The sequence below is a fragment of the Ctenocephalides felis genome, unplaced genomic scaffold, assembly GCF_003426905.1.
Source record: "Ctenocephalides felis isolate EL2017-DRISC unplaced genomic scaffold, ASM342690v1 CF-g0.4_SCAFFOLD_01886, whole genome shotgun sequence".
Taxonomy (NCBI): Eukaryota; Metazoa; Arthropoda; class Insecta; order Siphonaptera; family Pulicidae; genus Ctenocephalides; species Ctenocephalides felis.
The window spans coordinates 73,821,169-73,836,888 of record NW_020538040.1 but is presented as its reverse complement, the minus strand read 5'-3'; the positions used below and the strand labels follow the sequence as shown (position 1 = coordinate 73,836,888).

Sequence of the window (15,720 nt, the reverse complement as noted above, 5' to 3'; positions counted from 1 at the left end):
TGAAATATTACGGCCGTACGACAAGTAGTTTAATTTTAAAAATTTATCAAAGTTTGAGTAGTTTTGTTGACTTTTGTTAAAATTAAAATTAGACGATTTACTTGGTATAACGATAGACTACTTGGTCTTACTAAATGAACATACTAAACCATTAAAGTCCTACGGAAACTAGTTCAATTATAAAAATTGTTGATTTTTGAAAATACTCCGAGTTTATTCGTTTTCATGTTATTTGTAATAAATGCACTCGAAATATATTTAATCACTCATGAATGAATTTATTTTTTATTGATTAAGTCGATTATTTACACATATCGGGAAGTTCATGGAACTTGCCTCAAAGCAAAATACCAATACCAACTAGTTTCTCCTGGTTTGATTTACAACATCTTGCATCTAAAGCATATAGTACTTCAGCTCTTCTAGCCTTTACAGAAAAATCATTCCCATACAATTTTAACCCTTTCGTTACGGGTGCCTATGTTCAAATATGTACAAAATAAATAAATGTGTATATGTATGAACATCTGGAACAGTATTATCTGATCGTACTTAAAGTGTAGATATGAGAAATTTCCACGTAATGTTGAAAGACGTAATAACAAACAGCAAAGGCTACCACACTTTTCGGCGCGGTGCCCTGTTCAGTGGTGTCACTCCGGCGGAATGGACTGCCGCAAGAAAAGGGATTTATGTTTGACCAATTCAAATATTAAACGTAGTTTAAATTGTACAGTTGTACCTGTTACCATATCTGTCTGTTCATCATGTACATGTATGTCCCTACATCTTCATAATGAGGTGATAATTCTGAAAATTCATCAAATAACCAATATCAGCCTAAAAATTGTTATTATCAGCTTTTTCTACTATTTGTATTTTACATTATGATAAAATCAAATAAAATGCTAGACCATTCTGGGTGCTAGACAATATAATGAAATATGAATAAAACTGTCTATATCAGTGATTCCCAACCTTTTTTAGGCCCCGCCCCACACTGAGGTTTATAACAATGTTATGCCCCCCCTACATTTTTTTTATTTTTTTATTTAAAATGCTATTAAGCATCAAAGAAAAATTTCAGAATAAGCAAAAAAACGAAAATTTCAAACCAATTTTTTACCGTTTTTTCGAAATTTATTTAATGCTGCGATACTTGCATGCTGCACAAAGATTTTATATTAGGTTTTTACTTACTGAGGTTCAAACCCGAGTCTCCACGTCATGTTATTTCAAGTCTATTTCCTTTTAATAAATAACTTATAGCAAATGTTTCTACATACGATTACTTTTGGGCATTTGGTTTCAGTTTCTTCATAAAGCCATTTCCTAACGTCTACTTAACAATTTCTTAACTCAGAACGGAATTATATCTAATTTTTATATATCTTTTTTGTTAAATCTTTTTTCTTTTAACCGGAACTGAAATTTCTAGTTATCAAGTTAGCAACTAAGTAAATGCGCATTTTTGTTAGAAGATTGAAGACAATTTTTGTGTAGAATTAAATAACTTTGTTCTGTATACCATTTTGATCGATGGCCTTTTGTTACCTTCCAAGAAGCATCATTGTCCCAAGTTTATAAAACTTCTAGTTTTTATTATTAAAAACTGAATTAGGCACAATTTGACACCATCATGATTTTTTTTTAAATTTGGTGGATGTGGAAAAAATTCAACCAAGCCCCAATAATTTTCAAACATAGCCAAATTGTTTCTATTAGTCGAATCGATTATTGCTTTAATTGGGTTGTCCAAAACTTTAACTGGACAATCAGAACAGCTTTGAGTAAAAATCACCAGAATGACATTTTTCAAACCAATTTAAACATAGCTATTTTTTTAAGGTTTCGACACCATAAACTGCACCTAACCTATGGGAAGATCATTTTTACCTTTGCAAAAATAAAAATGCAAAATATGACTGAAATGTTTGTTTGAAAAGCTGAACAAACCTAAATAATCATTTGAAGCAATTTAAGAGTAGAAGCCGCACTTAGTGCCAACCTTGTACTATTTAAGAATACAATAAAAAATAGTTTGTTTTAAATTAATTCCATCTTCAGCCATAGTTACCGAAAGTGAGTGAAAAACTCACGTCATATTTAAGATTTTTTAATTTTTCAATTTTTAAAACCTTATATAAAACTCTGTTCGCGTTAATCTTTGCAATTAACTTTAGTAGTAAATATCACTTTTCTTGTGCATATTTCAAGTCATATCATGTCACTGGCCTTAAAGCACTTGTGCCAAGCAGTCAGAAACTTGATTTACCTAATTTTTTGGTAATTTTCGTAAATTTGTAAAGTTTAAAATAACCCTAAGGATGATTGCATTCCGCAACATTCTCTTTCATAATGTTTAGTTTTATATAAGCAGTTTATGGCATATATCGTTTTCAGATTATAATAGGTAGTTGTAATTTTATTATAAAGTGATGATAATAATTCAAAATCAAGTTAATCTTTATAAATAGTTAGGTCAACCTGGGAGAAATATCATAACTTTAGCACCAGGGAAATAAGGCTGAAAACTAGGTCTGTCCCGGCCAAACCTGGACACCTTAGTTAATTCTAAGAAGCATTTTTTATGTAAATGTTTTACCAATATTATACTGCATTACATTTAAATCAACAAAATTTTCAAATTGCCGCCCTGAATTTTCAAATTGCCCCCAGGTGGGGCGTGCGCTTCACGTTGGGAAACACTGGTCTATATGGTTGATCTTCAAACAACAAGGTGTAATTTTCAAAATGTCTTCAAAATCAAGTCCCTTACATTGCGTGGACTTCCTTTACCTCCCGGTCTAATTGTAAGAGGTAAGAGGTCCGTACTCCATACTCCGTTCTGGGTACTCTGCCGTAGCCGCCGCTCGACGTATTGCAGAGGATCGATCTGTTCGTGGCCGTGAGGCCCTCGCTAAACGGACAGCAAACGGCTTTGTTTGCTGGTGCATGTAATTCATATCGCAGATAAATGTTTATATGCACGCGCGTTTTCCTCCAGTCACGGTTATCGTGCTCTTTTATGGATACCAGAGCAAACTTTATGAATATATTACGCCGCGAAGATGTGTACAAGTATAAAAGGCGAACGTTTTTATGTGTACATAACAACAAATAGGAAGAGATATATGGACGACGGTTGCAAATACACATGTTCATACTTATAGATAGATAGAGATATGTATATTAATTTACACATATATGTACATACATTCATACAGACTCACACGGGCCAGCAAGTATATATAGCAGCAGTTAGAACATTTACAGTTTCAAGATTTTGATGTATAATTACCGCGCTTTTGATTAATTCATTAATTTTTGATTTACGAAGTAAAAACCCGATAATTCATTTCTAAATTATATTGTTATGTGGCATGCCCAGCGAATTGACTAATATTTAACTTCCCGTAGCGCAAGTTATAGTAATCGCAAAAAAATCAAAAATGAAAATTTTTATATATCTTTACGTTTCAGAGGTTTCTGAACATTTTGGCATACCTTAGAGAAAATGGATGTATGTGTGTGTGTGTGTGTGTGTGTGTGTGTGTGTGTGTATGTGTGTGTGTATGTATGTATGTGTGTGTATGTATGTGCGGATACAAATTTTCGTCGACGATTTCGGGAACACGGATCAACCGATTTGAATAATTCAAAAAACATTCGATTCGTATTGATAAGGAGACGTGCTGATTAGTTTTTGGCGAAGGCAGGTCTAGCCGTTCCGAAGATACGGGGCAAAAAGTGCCGAAAACGGTAACTCAGTTTTTAAGAGAACGGAGCGTCCGATTTGAATAATTCAAAAAACATTTCACTTGTATTGACAAGATGAAGAATCGATAAAATTTTCATGAAGGTAGGTCTAGCGGTTTCGGAGATATGGAGGAAAAAGTAAAAAAATGAGCCATTTGGCGGTCAAAAATGATCATTAGACATATGCACATCAAAATATCAGATATTTTATAGAGATTTTAACAATAAGTATACATTTTGTTAACATTCCTATGGGTTCCGTACCAATGCTTATGCGTTAGACATTGACGCGGGGCTTACGCGCTTTATATTTTGTCCCTATGCAGTTAAAGCAGTACGATTGCTTTGAAAAGAAAGTTCAGATCTTCCACAATATGTCAAAATAAAGAAAAAAAAATTTTTTTCAAAAAAAAAAAAATTTAAAAAAAAAATATTTTTTTTAAAAAAAATTTTTTTCAAAAAATTTTTTTTTCAAAAAAAGTAATTTTTTGTCCAATTTATAGTTTCTCAAAAATCTTATTTTTTCAAAGTAAATTTTTTTTCAAAAATGTTGATCGTTTTTTAAAAAAATAATTTTTGGTACGGGAAGTTCCAGCAATTTGCCTTAAGGCACGATGCCCTAATTGCCTTAAGACAGATTTCCACTTACAGCTAGTTATGCTTTAAATTCCTATTTATAGCATTTTTTATGATGTGTATATATTTACATATATCTATAATATGCAATTAATGTAACTTATTCATTAATATTTTATTTCATACTATTTTTCTTAGCAGTAATAATATATATTTTAAATATTGTTTCATTTCTTGTGTTAATTTGTTTAACGCCAGATTTTAAATTTTAATTATCGCTACTGCCCCTGACCATGAAACATATATTTATTAAATTGAAATTCAGCCAAACATTTAATTTCATAAACAATACTATTAATATTCACAAATATATATTGCTTTATAAACTTTCCCCCAATAACTTTCCATCAATTCAAAATTGGCAACATAAAGTTACATAATATCTATTAATTAACTTCCCGTAGGGTAAGTTATAGTAATCGCAAAAAAATCGAAAATGAAAATTTTTATATATCTTTACGTTTCAAAGGTTTCTGAACATTTTGGCATACCTTAGAAAAAATGGATGTATGTGTGTGTGTGTGTGTGTGTATGTACGTGTGTGTATGTATGTGCGGATACAAATTTTCGTCGACGATTTCGGGAACACGGATAAACCGATTTGAATAATTCAAAAAACATTCGATTCGTATTGATAAGGAGACGTGCTGATTAGTTTTTGGCGAAGGCAGGTCTAGCCGTTCCGAAGATACGGGGCAAAAAGTGCCGAAAACGGTAACTCAGTTTTTAAGAGAACGGAACGTCCGATTTGAATAATTCAAAAAGCATTTCACTTGTATTGACAAGATGAATAATCTGTAAAATTTTAATGAAGGTAGGTCTAGCGGTTTCGGAGATATGGAGGAAAAAGTAAAAAAATGAGCCATTTGGCGGTCAAAAATGATCATTAGACATATGCTCATCAAATTATCAGATATTTTATAGAGATTTTAACAATAAGTATACATTTTGTTAACATTCCTATGGGTTCCGTATCAATGCTTATGCGTTAGACAGCGACGCGGCGCTTACGCGCTTTATATTTTGTCCCTATGCAGTTAAAGCAGTACGATTGCTTTGAAAAGAAAGTTCAGATCTTCTACAATATGTCAAAAAAAAGAAAAAAAATTTTTCTTCAAAAAAAAGTAATTTTTTGTCCGATTTATAGCTTCTCAAAAATCTTATTTTTTCAAAGTAAATTTTTTTCAAAAATGTTAATCGTTTTTAAAAAAAATAATAATTTTCGGTACGGGAAGTTCCAGCAATTTGCCTTAAGGCACGATGCCTTAATTGCCTTAAGACAGAATTCCACTTACAGCTAGTTTATTTAGCAGATAATATATAATCTTCAAATGGACTCACATAGAAACGCGGTATAAATCGATTCATTCAAATATTATAATATAATCATAGAACAAATGTACTTTGTAGAGGTCTACTGTACCCAACGTTATCGCTCGAATTGTTCGTAATATAAGTCGTTGGTCTAGATAAGATCAAGCTGATTTTACGATTCACTTGTCAAACATTATTGATATTACCAAAAATATAATATTTCGGCTATAAATTGAAACGTTTAATATACTCTATGTTCTGAATGGGATCTATATGCACACGGTGAGCAAAACAAATTTTAAATCGGTTCAGTATATAAGGCGTCCATCGCGGACGTTAGGTGTGTGTGATACTAAATTTATATATTATATATATATATATATATATATATATATATATTGTATGTGTAGCCTTCTCGTAAAATAGTGGGTGAAGTCTTCAAACATATAGCTTAAGAGAGCAAGTAGTTTGAGTGATTTTAATTGCTGTTTAAAAATAAAATAGTTTTCCCTAAAATGAATATTCTCATAGTTTATTCATATCTGTACCATTTTATCATTTTAAAATTTATAACTCCAAAGCCCTCAATAAAATGATTCAAAGAGCGTCGATTATTGTATGGTTATAAAAAAATGAAGACGGCAGAGTACAGTCATACTTTTTCATGAGTCAAACAAAGTCACTTCGACAAAGAACAAATTGTGAATAATTGAACATTTTATTTGATATTAAATGCATCATAAAGCATCAATTTTGTCTTGAACATAAATGCTATTGTTAAATGAATCATGAACACTTAAGAATCGTAACGATACAAGAGCGTCACAAAAGAAGAAAAGGAATACCTTACGAAACGGTAAACAGACAAAAACACCTGCCCACATATAAGTATTTTCAGGCGTTGAATATACATTATACATTATTTGTTTTGTGGCATTATTGAGCATAATCCTTGTTCGTAGTATAAGATGCATGGAGTGGCAACAGTGGCGCATTCGCTACCACAACTTTTAGATGTGAAGCAATTTTCGAACTAAATTTATTTCAAAATTTAAATTAAAGTCATTAATATATTCTTGGATATGGCATCAATATTGAAAAAAATGGAAACTAATATTTTTGATATATTATAATTATTTATATAATTTCAAAAACTCGTGATAATTTAGTTTTAACCCACACTTGCATTTGAATAAAGTGTACGTACCAAGAAAAAGTTTCTGAAGCAATTAAAAAAAAAAATTAATAGAGTTTGGAATAATTAAACTTGAGAGAACAACTTCGAAAAACAAAATATTTAATAATTGTACCAAGTAAAACTATAAATTTATCAAAAAATATTCGATTAAATCACAATTTAATCCTTTCTCTACAAATGTCGTCCATGGACGACATCCACATAACGACGACGACGTTCAACGTGCGACATGTGTTTTATTTAAGATTTATCACTACAAATTAAACTATTAATACTTTGGTCTATTGCACATTATAATTTATCAGGAACGCAATTTTAAATTTTTAAACACATTTTTTTTGATAATGATGGAAATATATTAAATTTAAAATTTATCGTTGTGTCTGTTGCTTCAATAGTGCAACTAAGGGGCAAGCTTTCCTTGTATAGCAGCGATACTCCTGCGGAAAACACTACCGTAGCAAAAAGGATAATAAGTTGAAACATTCAACCAAATCTTTGTTCAAAATGAATGAATGAATCAGAACCTATAGTTTATGGACTTATTCTGTCGTATAAGAGACCAATGTTATGGCAAGGCCATGTTACGCAACAACTTGCATACATTATGCTACTAAATTATACTGAATGCTGTCAAATGTTTGAATTTGCTGTGTTCAGGCGTTTTACACATAAACTGCAACATCACTCGTATGTTATGAAGCTTGGCCAGAAAGACCCTGTTATCTAAGATCGTTTTTTGACATTTGCGCGGCTTCTAGGTTAGGTTTTCAATCTGATAACATGAAAAATTTGACTGACTGCATAGCAACAACATGGCTTTGGACAATATTTAGAACGATTTTATATGGAAAGTTCTACATTACATAGTCCTCCCATAACATTGGTCTGTTGCACGGCAGAATCTATTAATAAAAGTTATGTATAAATCTGTCGAATTATGTATAAATATAAGGGATCTGCCAGCAAATGTAATACTTATGGTGTTCTTATGTATATTTTTTGAACAGCAATCAGAATTTAAAAGACCAAGTAGCTCTTGTGGAGCCAACCATTCATCAGAAGACAAGCCACCGAATGGCCTAATTCTTTTGATATATTTTATAAGAATTACTCTAATACTAATTGCTTTTATTTTGATGCAGCACTTAACTACATGCGGGGAACAGCTATTTTAATTTGGAAACGAATTTCCATCCATATTTGTAAGTGTAAACCGACTAACAAAGTACTGCTTGATTGAGGTTGTTTGAGGCAAGCTTCAACTTACACACAAATGCTAATATATTTAGGATGATAACCTCATGTTTTCCTTCATTTGGTGATTTTGTTTAGAACAAATATCATTCATCAGTTCTACCGATGGCACAGGGCATTAAGAAATAACTCTAATAAATATCTTTATTGAAGTATTTTATACCGTTAAATCTTTAGACCATTTGTTTTTTATTCTTCTGCTGAATTTAAATGCATTTAAATGTATTTATTTCCTCATCCCGCAAAAGTCGTCACCAGGCCGCTACTGTGTGCCAGTATCTCGGCGCCAAAAAATAAACAACTCGACGGATCTCTTCGCTACGCAGATCGCACCCCACCGGGACACTAAATCTACCCACTGGGGGCATTACAGTTTTTATGGTGCGATTTTTCACACGTTTTCGATTTGTATTCGATATTCGACGGCGCATATAGCCGCAGTGATTGCTCCTAACCCGAACTAGATGTAAACACAATACATCATAGTTTTGACTCCGCTCCTCTCTCAGATTATTTGCCGGGACGGGTTTGTGGTTTGTCGGGATCAATTTGACAATGTTTTGCTTCCGGCACATGGAATGATGCGTGTAATGCACAAATTTGATAATATTTAAATATATATGCGATTACATGCATTACAAACGGCACTGAATTGCGGTTTCAAAAGCTATTCGTTGATATTCAGATCAATTATAATAATAATTAAAACGAAATTGTTTGACAAAGGAAAAAGTGCAAACGATAATATACATATATAGAAATTTTTCGGATAACTAATATTATTTATAATTTTAATTTACTGAAATTTATAAGTCTGCCTTTAAATTGAACGAGGTATACGTGCGTCAAGTAAAAAGTTTCTAAAGCAAATAAAAAGTATTTTTAATAATGTTTTGAATAATTAAACTTTAGAGAACAACTTCGAAAAACAAAATATTGAATAATTGTACTACATAAAACTATAAATTTATTAAAAAATATTCGAATAAATCGCAATTTAACTCTTTCTCTACAACTCTTTCTCTACGTCTCTCTCCATGGACGACATCCACATGACGACGACGACGACGTTCAACGTGCGACATGTGTTTACCTTTTCTTTAAAAATCTTAGTCTTTTATTGTATATTTTAATTTATCACGAACGTAATTATTAATTTTTAACACATTTTTCTCGATAATGATGGAAATATATTGAATTTAAAATTTATCGTTGTGCCTGTCGCTTCAATAGTGCAACTAAGCGGCAAGTTCTTCATGTATAGCAGCGACACTCCTGCGGAAAACACTACCGTAGCGAAAAGGATAATAAGTTGAAATATTCAATTAAATCTTTGTTCAAAATGAATGAATAAACCAGAACCTATAGTTTATGGACCTATTCTGCCATATAAGAGACCAATGCTATGGCAAGGTCATGTTACGCTACAACTTGCATACATTATGCCCTTAAAAAAAATTATATAATATTAAAAAATTAAAAATATATTTTGGAAACTATTTTTTCAATATCTTTTGATATTGTCTTGATATTTAAAAGCTAAATAGTGAATTCTTCTATAATTTTGAAATAATTATAAATTGTATAAATGTAAAGTGGTGTTTTTGAACGTATTGTAATTTATCGAAAATACATGATCTTTATTTTTTATTTTCAAGTACTATTCGTAATCTTTTATCTTAACTTTCTAAGTTTTTTGCGTATATATTCCTTGTTCGTCATATAGAGTACACATATTCCTCGTTTCCCTCGTTTCTCATAAAAAAACCGAGTAACTCAAAAAAAAAATTACTTTTACATGGAAAATAGTGCTAAACAAAAATCACCTTTTGTCAGTTTTTAATATAATGAATAACAAACGCATTAATCAAAAAATATATAGCATTATATTTAATATCAAACACATTTATTATTTCAATATTTTTTCAATAATTAAAAGATATTTTAAGCTATCATTCATATAAATATCAATTACATATATAAACACTAATTAAAAACAAATTTTAAAAAAGTGATGCTTTTTGTTTTGGGTATTTCAAACTAACTGGCTTATACGCCCATCAAATTTAGTTTTGATCATAAAACGGGGATCCCATCTTATCTACATATTTCCATCATAGAAATATCCTACTAAGAATTCGTAACTGTAACATACATTTTGTAGTGTTGTATTTTGGCAGTACGCCAATCATAATTCTATTGTAGATATAAGTAAATTATAGTTTAGTGTTTATAATTTCGCTCAAATAAAAAATTAATAAATTTCGTTGAACAAGTTTTTAATTTCAAAAACCTTGAAAGATCGAAAACATGTAATAGGAGTACCTCGCAAATACGATTTTATTCTCTCAATTATGTGCTTATAATTATTTAAAAAATGAATTATAAGTGACATAATGACATTAGATGTAGTATTTAATATCATTAAATCTTTTCAAGCCATTCTAAAATTACAAAATAATAAGTGACTAAAGAAAACTATATCAACATTTAAAAAAAACACATATTTTTAGGAATACTTCCATACTAAGAACTCAAGATGATAATGAAACATTACTGTTTAATTTAATTAAATTAAGAACAATGAGAACAGACTTAATAGAAATACTATACATTTTAAATAAAAATGTTCATATAATATTCATTCAGCATGTTCATGTATATATATATATATATATATATATATATATATATATATATATATATATATATATATATATAAAGCGAGAGGTTTTTCTTCAGATGGTGAAATAATATAATGAAATTGTTTCTTGGGCATCCAATGTTGTTAGTTTGGAAATTGTATTAATTGTATGTACTAACATGTTCGTTTGGAATAAGCTTTATAATAAAATATATCATTTATTTTAATTTTACATTTTTTTAAATTTTTCATAACTAGACGTTTCATCAATTTTTTATTTCACATTTATTTATTTTTTCGTGCAATTTTGTGTCTTTGTGTTGTTTTTCAAAATTTATTTGTATGCACTGAAGATGGGTCAAATCAGGACCCGAAACGTATGTTCTTAAAATAAAAACATTATTCATTAAAACTGTGTTTTAATTACTGGATGGATGCCCAAGAAACAATTTCATTATATATATATATATATATATATATATATATATATATATATATATATATATATATATATATATGCCAATTTCAATTTCTATGTCAGCAGAAGCATCCAAAACGTAGCACAAAAATATATACAAAAGATTATTTCCATAGGCATGAATATTCGATACATATGACTTAGCCGTGTAAGAAAAGTTGCGAAGAACCGAAGCATGTGTATGAATTCAAGGCATAATGTAAGCAGAAGGGATTCAAACAAAGATAAATCTCGAAGATGACCAAATCCGAAATAGAAATCGGGATCGCAGGAATGAATTACGACTTGCGGCTGAATAAAAAAGGGAGATCCGATGCTGAAGGTACATATATCTGCGGAAAATTAAACTTCTGAACTACTGTATATAGGGGCATCAAGGATCTGACTTAAGGCGAAAGATGTATGTTCGGAGAATATTGAAATGTTATACTTCCAACTAAAAGTATATTTAACAGAATTGTATATTCAAGGCGTCACGTTATACGAAAAACAAGTACTACAAAAGCGTATTTCCAATTCAGTTATTTCGATTTTGCGCTATAAAACATTTCAAACGGAGTCGTGAAAAATAATTTAATTTCGAGTCAATACACAATTCGTTATTAAAAGTATCATTTCGTATTATTTATTGAATGAACCCAACCAGTCAGCTATTAAATACACTTGCCAATGCATTCAGAAAGCGTATCCGAGAACGTATCTTCGAAATATTAAAAGCGATAAAAACAGTCATTTCAGAAGAGAAACGGCAAGTATAGAATACACGCATTTTAAAGGGAGAAATGCGAAAATGAAATATTCACCAACTTTAATAAACCTTTGCGTTCTTCCCAAGAAAAAGTTCGCCCGCAAGAAATATAGCAAAAACTTTCATGAACTCTGCTATGTTAGTGGGACCACATATTTATTTAAAAACAATTATATATATATATATATATATATATATATATATATATATGTAAACAAAACCAAAAAGTTAAAAAAAAAATTAAATAAAATCGGAACTATGTACGTTTCATCCTCAGGATTATAAATATAGTGAAGCAAAAATAAAAATCCGTAATATTAATAATAAAATTATAAATATAAAATATTTATAAAATTCTCGCGCCATGATGTTTGTTGCAGTACTACTCCTCCGAAACGGATTGAGTGATTTTTATGTAATTTAATAATTGCGATCAGTGAGAATCGGTCAACATCTATTTTTCATACCACTAAGTGGCAAGGGTTGGCCACGATCAAGAATTATTATTTTTAGTTTATGGACCACTTTTTTATAATTAGCCTACGGGAAGTAGGGTAAGTTACTGTAATCGTCTAAATATCGAATTTGAAATTTTTTACATTTCTTCACGTTTTGAAGGTTTCTGAACATTTTGGCATACCTCAGAAAAAATGGATGTGTGTGTGTGTATGTATGGATACAATTTTTCGTCCACGTTTTCGGGCGTACGGACCAACCGATTTGAATGGTTCATAAAACATTCAATTCCTATTGATAAGGAGATGTGCTGATTAGTTTCGGAGATACGGAGAAAAGAATGTAGAAAATAGAAATCGAGTTTTTGAGAAATCGGAGCATCAGATTTGAATGATCCAACAAACATTTTGTAATGACGGGGAGAAGTGGTTATTAGTTTTTGGCGAAGGCAGGTCCAGCAGTTTCGGAGATACAATACAAAAACCCTTACAGCCTTACGTTTTCACCCTCTTACCACAAACCCCGATTTCGTAAAAGTATCTTTAGTAATCGAATAATTTTATCCTGCGTATGTTTATTGATGGTTTTGATTTAATTTTTGTTAATTTTATTTTACTTTATGAAAAAGCTTAAATTCCACTTGTAAAAAAACAATACATTTTTATCTAACACTTTTTTGAATTTTGGAGTCAGTTTTATTTATTTAGTTTGGTTATTGTGCAATTGAAAACTACATATAGCTATAATAAATCGCTTCCCTGAAAATCAGTATTCAGTATTTAGACGTTAGTCAATCTGTACACACTAGAATGTAACCAAAAATTGTCAAAGAAGTAATTAGTTTAAATGTACCAGTTATTAATAGCTTGGTTTATCGCAGTGTAATAGTGTAGTGTATTTTAGTATAATTAATTTCTTTTTGCCACTAAATGACGGTCTCGATGAAGCCGAAACGTATGGATAAATAAAGTATTTCAAAACTACTTTAGTTTTTTTTTTACTTGGTGTTACTGCCTGATTCTAAATAACTCATCAATATATATATATATATATATATATATATATATATATATATATACTACTTGGTTTGGCATAGTATATATATATATATATATATATATATATATATATATATATATATATATTATATATAAATATATATTTCTCACGACTACCGTTAGCATGCATATATATTTAAAAAAATTCTGCCGTAAGCTTTAATCAACATTTAAATGCATGTTAACGGTAGTCATGAGAAAAGCTTACGGGCGGAAAATTTTTGAAAATTATATATATGATCCTGAGATTGCTATTTTCACCACATTTGTGTTTTGTCCTTTGAGATGTGAGGTTCAAATTTATTATTTTTCTTTTTAATTAATTTTATAAATATAATTTATATTTATTTTTATTATTTTTTCATTAACATGTCTAAGTATCAATTTTTATTTGTAACGTTTTCGTTTAGTGATTAGTGCATATTTGCTCGTATTGGTGAGTTTCTCTACATTTTATTTCATTACATTTTGACCTCATTATTTCCTATGTTAGATTTATCTCTTTGTATTTTTATATTTTATAGTTGTTATGTTAAATTCGAATATTCTTTTGTCACAATTATAGCCTAACCTGAAGTTTTTTAATTGACCTTTGTGACGTATATTAATGATCTTTTATATTCCATATTATATAATATCGTTTTGTGAAGTAACTGATCTTATTTTATTGAATTTTTTTAACGTTCAACAAAATTAAATTCATAATTTATAATAAAAATCTAAATTTTTATACTATAGCTGATTTTTATACTATAGCTGATTTTGAAGCTGTTCCATTAATATTGTTTAAGACCTATGCATTGGAGAGCAATTCTTAATGAAAACGTTACAAACAAATAAACTTTAAAGAACAGAAAAATCATAATTTATTAACAAACACATAAAGCGCACTGACGTTTCTTTGTAATCAGAATAAAATATTCGATCTTTTTGAGTGTTACCGACGCGTTGCTCTCTACGGCTCACTAGCGCTAAATGTGCGACTAGTTTCGAACTCCTAAACTACCACTTAGCGATGAATTGGATCGCATCTGTCAAATCAGATAAAGTTGATTGTTTTAAGAAGATCAACTTAATAGATTAGCTGATGTTTTATTTGCAATCAATTGAATTAAATCAATTCAAAAATAACCTATAATCAAAATTCATTACAATATTATAAATAATGAGCGGTGTGAATGAAAAATGCTTTGCTATAGATTGCGAAATGGTGGGAGCAAGCGAAAATGTTCACATGCTAGCTAGAGTATCAATTGTCGACCGAGATGGCCATTGCATTTATGACAAGTATGTCAAACCCCAGGAAGAAGTAGTAAATTACAGAACAGAAGTTAGTGGCATCAGACCAGAAGACTTATCCACCGGTGAGGAGTTCGACACTGTGTCACGAGAAGTAAAGGAAATTTTGAAAGACTGCATACTCGTTGGCCACGGGCTGTATTTCGACTTCAAAGTTTTGAAGTTGCGACATCCTAAACATATGATAAGAGATACTGCCTTATATAAACCATTTAGGAAATTTACTGGCGGTAAAACACCATCTCTCAAACTATTAGCAAAAGAAATTTTGAACAAACGAATACAAACTGGAGAACATTCATCAATTGAAGATGCTTGTGCAGCCATGCAGATATATTTACAGCATCGAGAGGAGTGGGAAAAGGCTGCAGAAGCATGAGATACTGATAATATCATGTAGTTTTGTTTATTTGTTAAAAAAATTCATGAATTAAAAATTTTATAAAATTAAATGTTGTATTATATTATGCATATTATGTCCTTAAATAACACTTCTAGATGATCCATTCAGTAATAATTGAAAATTTAAGTATATATATATATATATATATATATATACTAGCTGACCCGGCAAACGTTTTACCATAAGAAATATTTTTAGTATAAAATTAAATTTTTTTTGAACTGTCAAAATTTTGTTTATGATTAATGTTAAATTTAATATTTCGCTTTTTTATTGTGATCTATAATGTTTTGAGTAAGTTTTGGTATCCAAACTAATTTGGTAAGCAAATCAAATAAATACAAATTATAAATCTATTTACCTAATAATTTTCGTAAATATTGCCAAATGTCATCACATTTTTTTAATGTCAACATTTATTTAAATTTATAAACATAAATTTTTAATTAGATTTAAAACTATAATAGTGA

General features: G+C 29.9%; 1 protein-coding gene across 1 annotated transcript; it reads left to right on the top strand.

Annotated features, from left to right (window-relative positions):
* The first annotated feature begins 14,713 nt into the window (after window positions 1-14,713).
* On the top strand, window positions 14,714-15,226 carry LOC113375326 (RNA exonuclease 4-like). The gene has a single exon (XM_026615261.1). The coding sequence runs from the start codon at window positions 14,714-14,716 to the stop codon at window positions 15,224-15,226; it is 513 nt and encodes a 170-aa protein (XP_026471046.1).
* The last annotated feature ends 494 nt before the right edge of the window (window positions 15,227-15,720 follow it).

Bases quoted from the DNA above. Each gene is read 5' to 3' on its own strand.
- LOC113375326 (XM_026615261.1), top strand. From the start codon at position 14,714: ATGAGCGGTGTGAATGAAAAATGCTTTGCTATAGATTGCGAAATGGTG.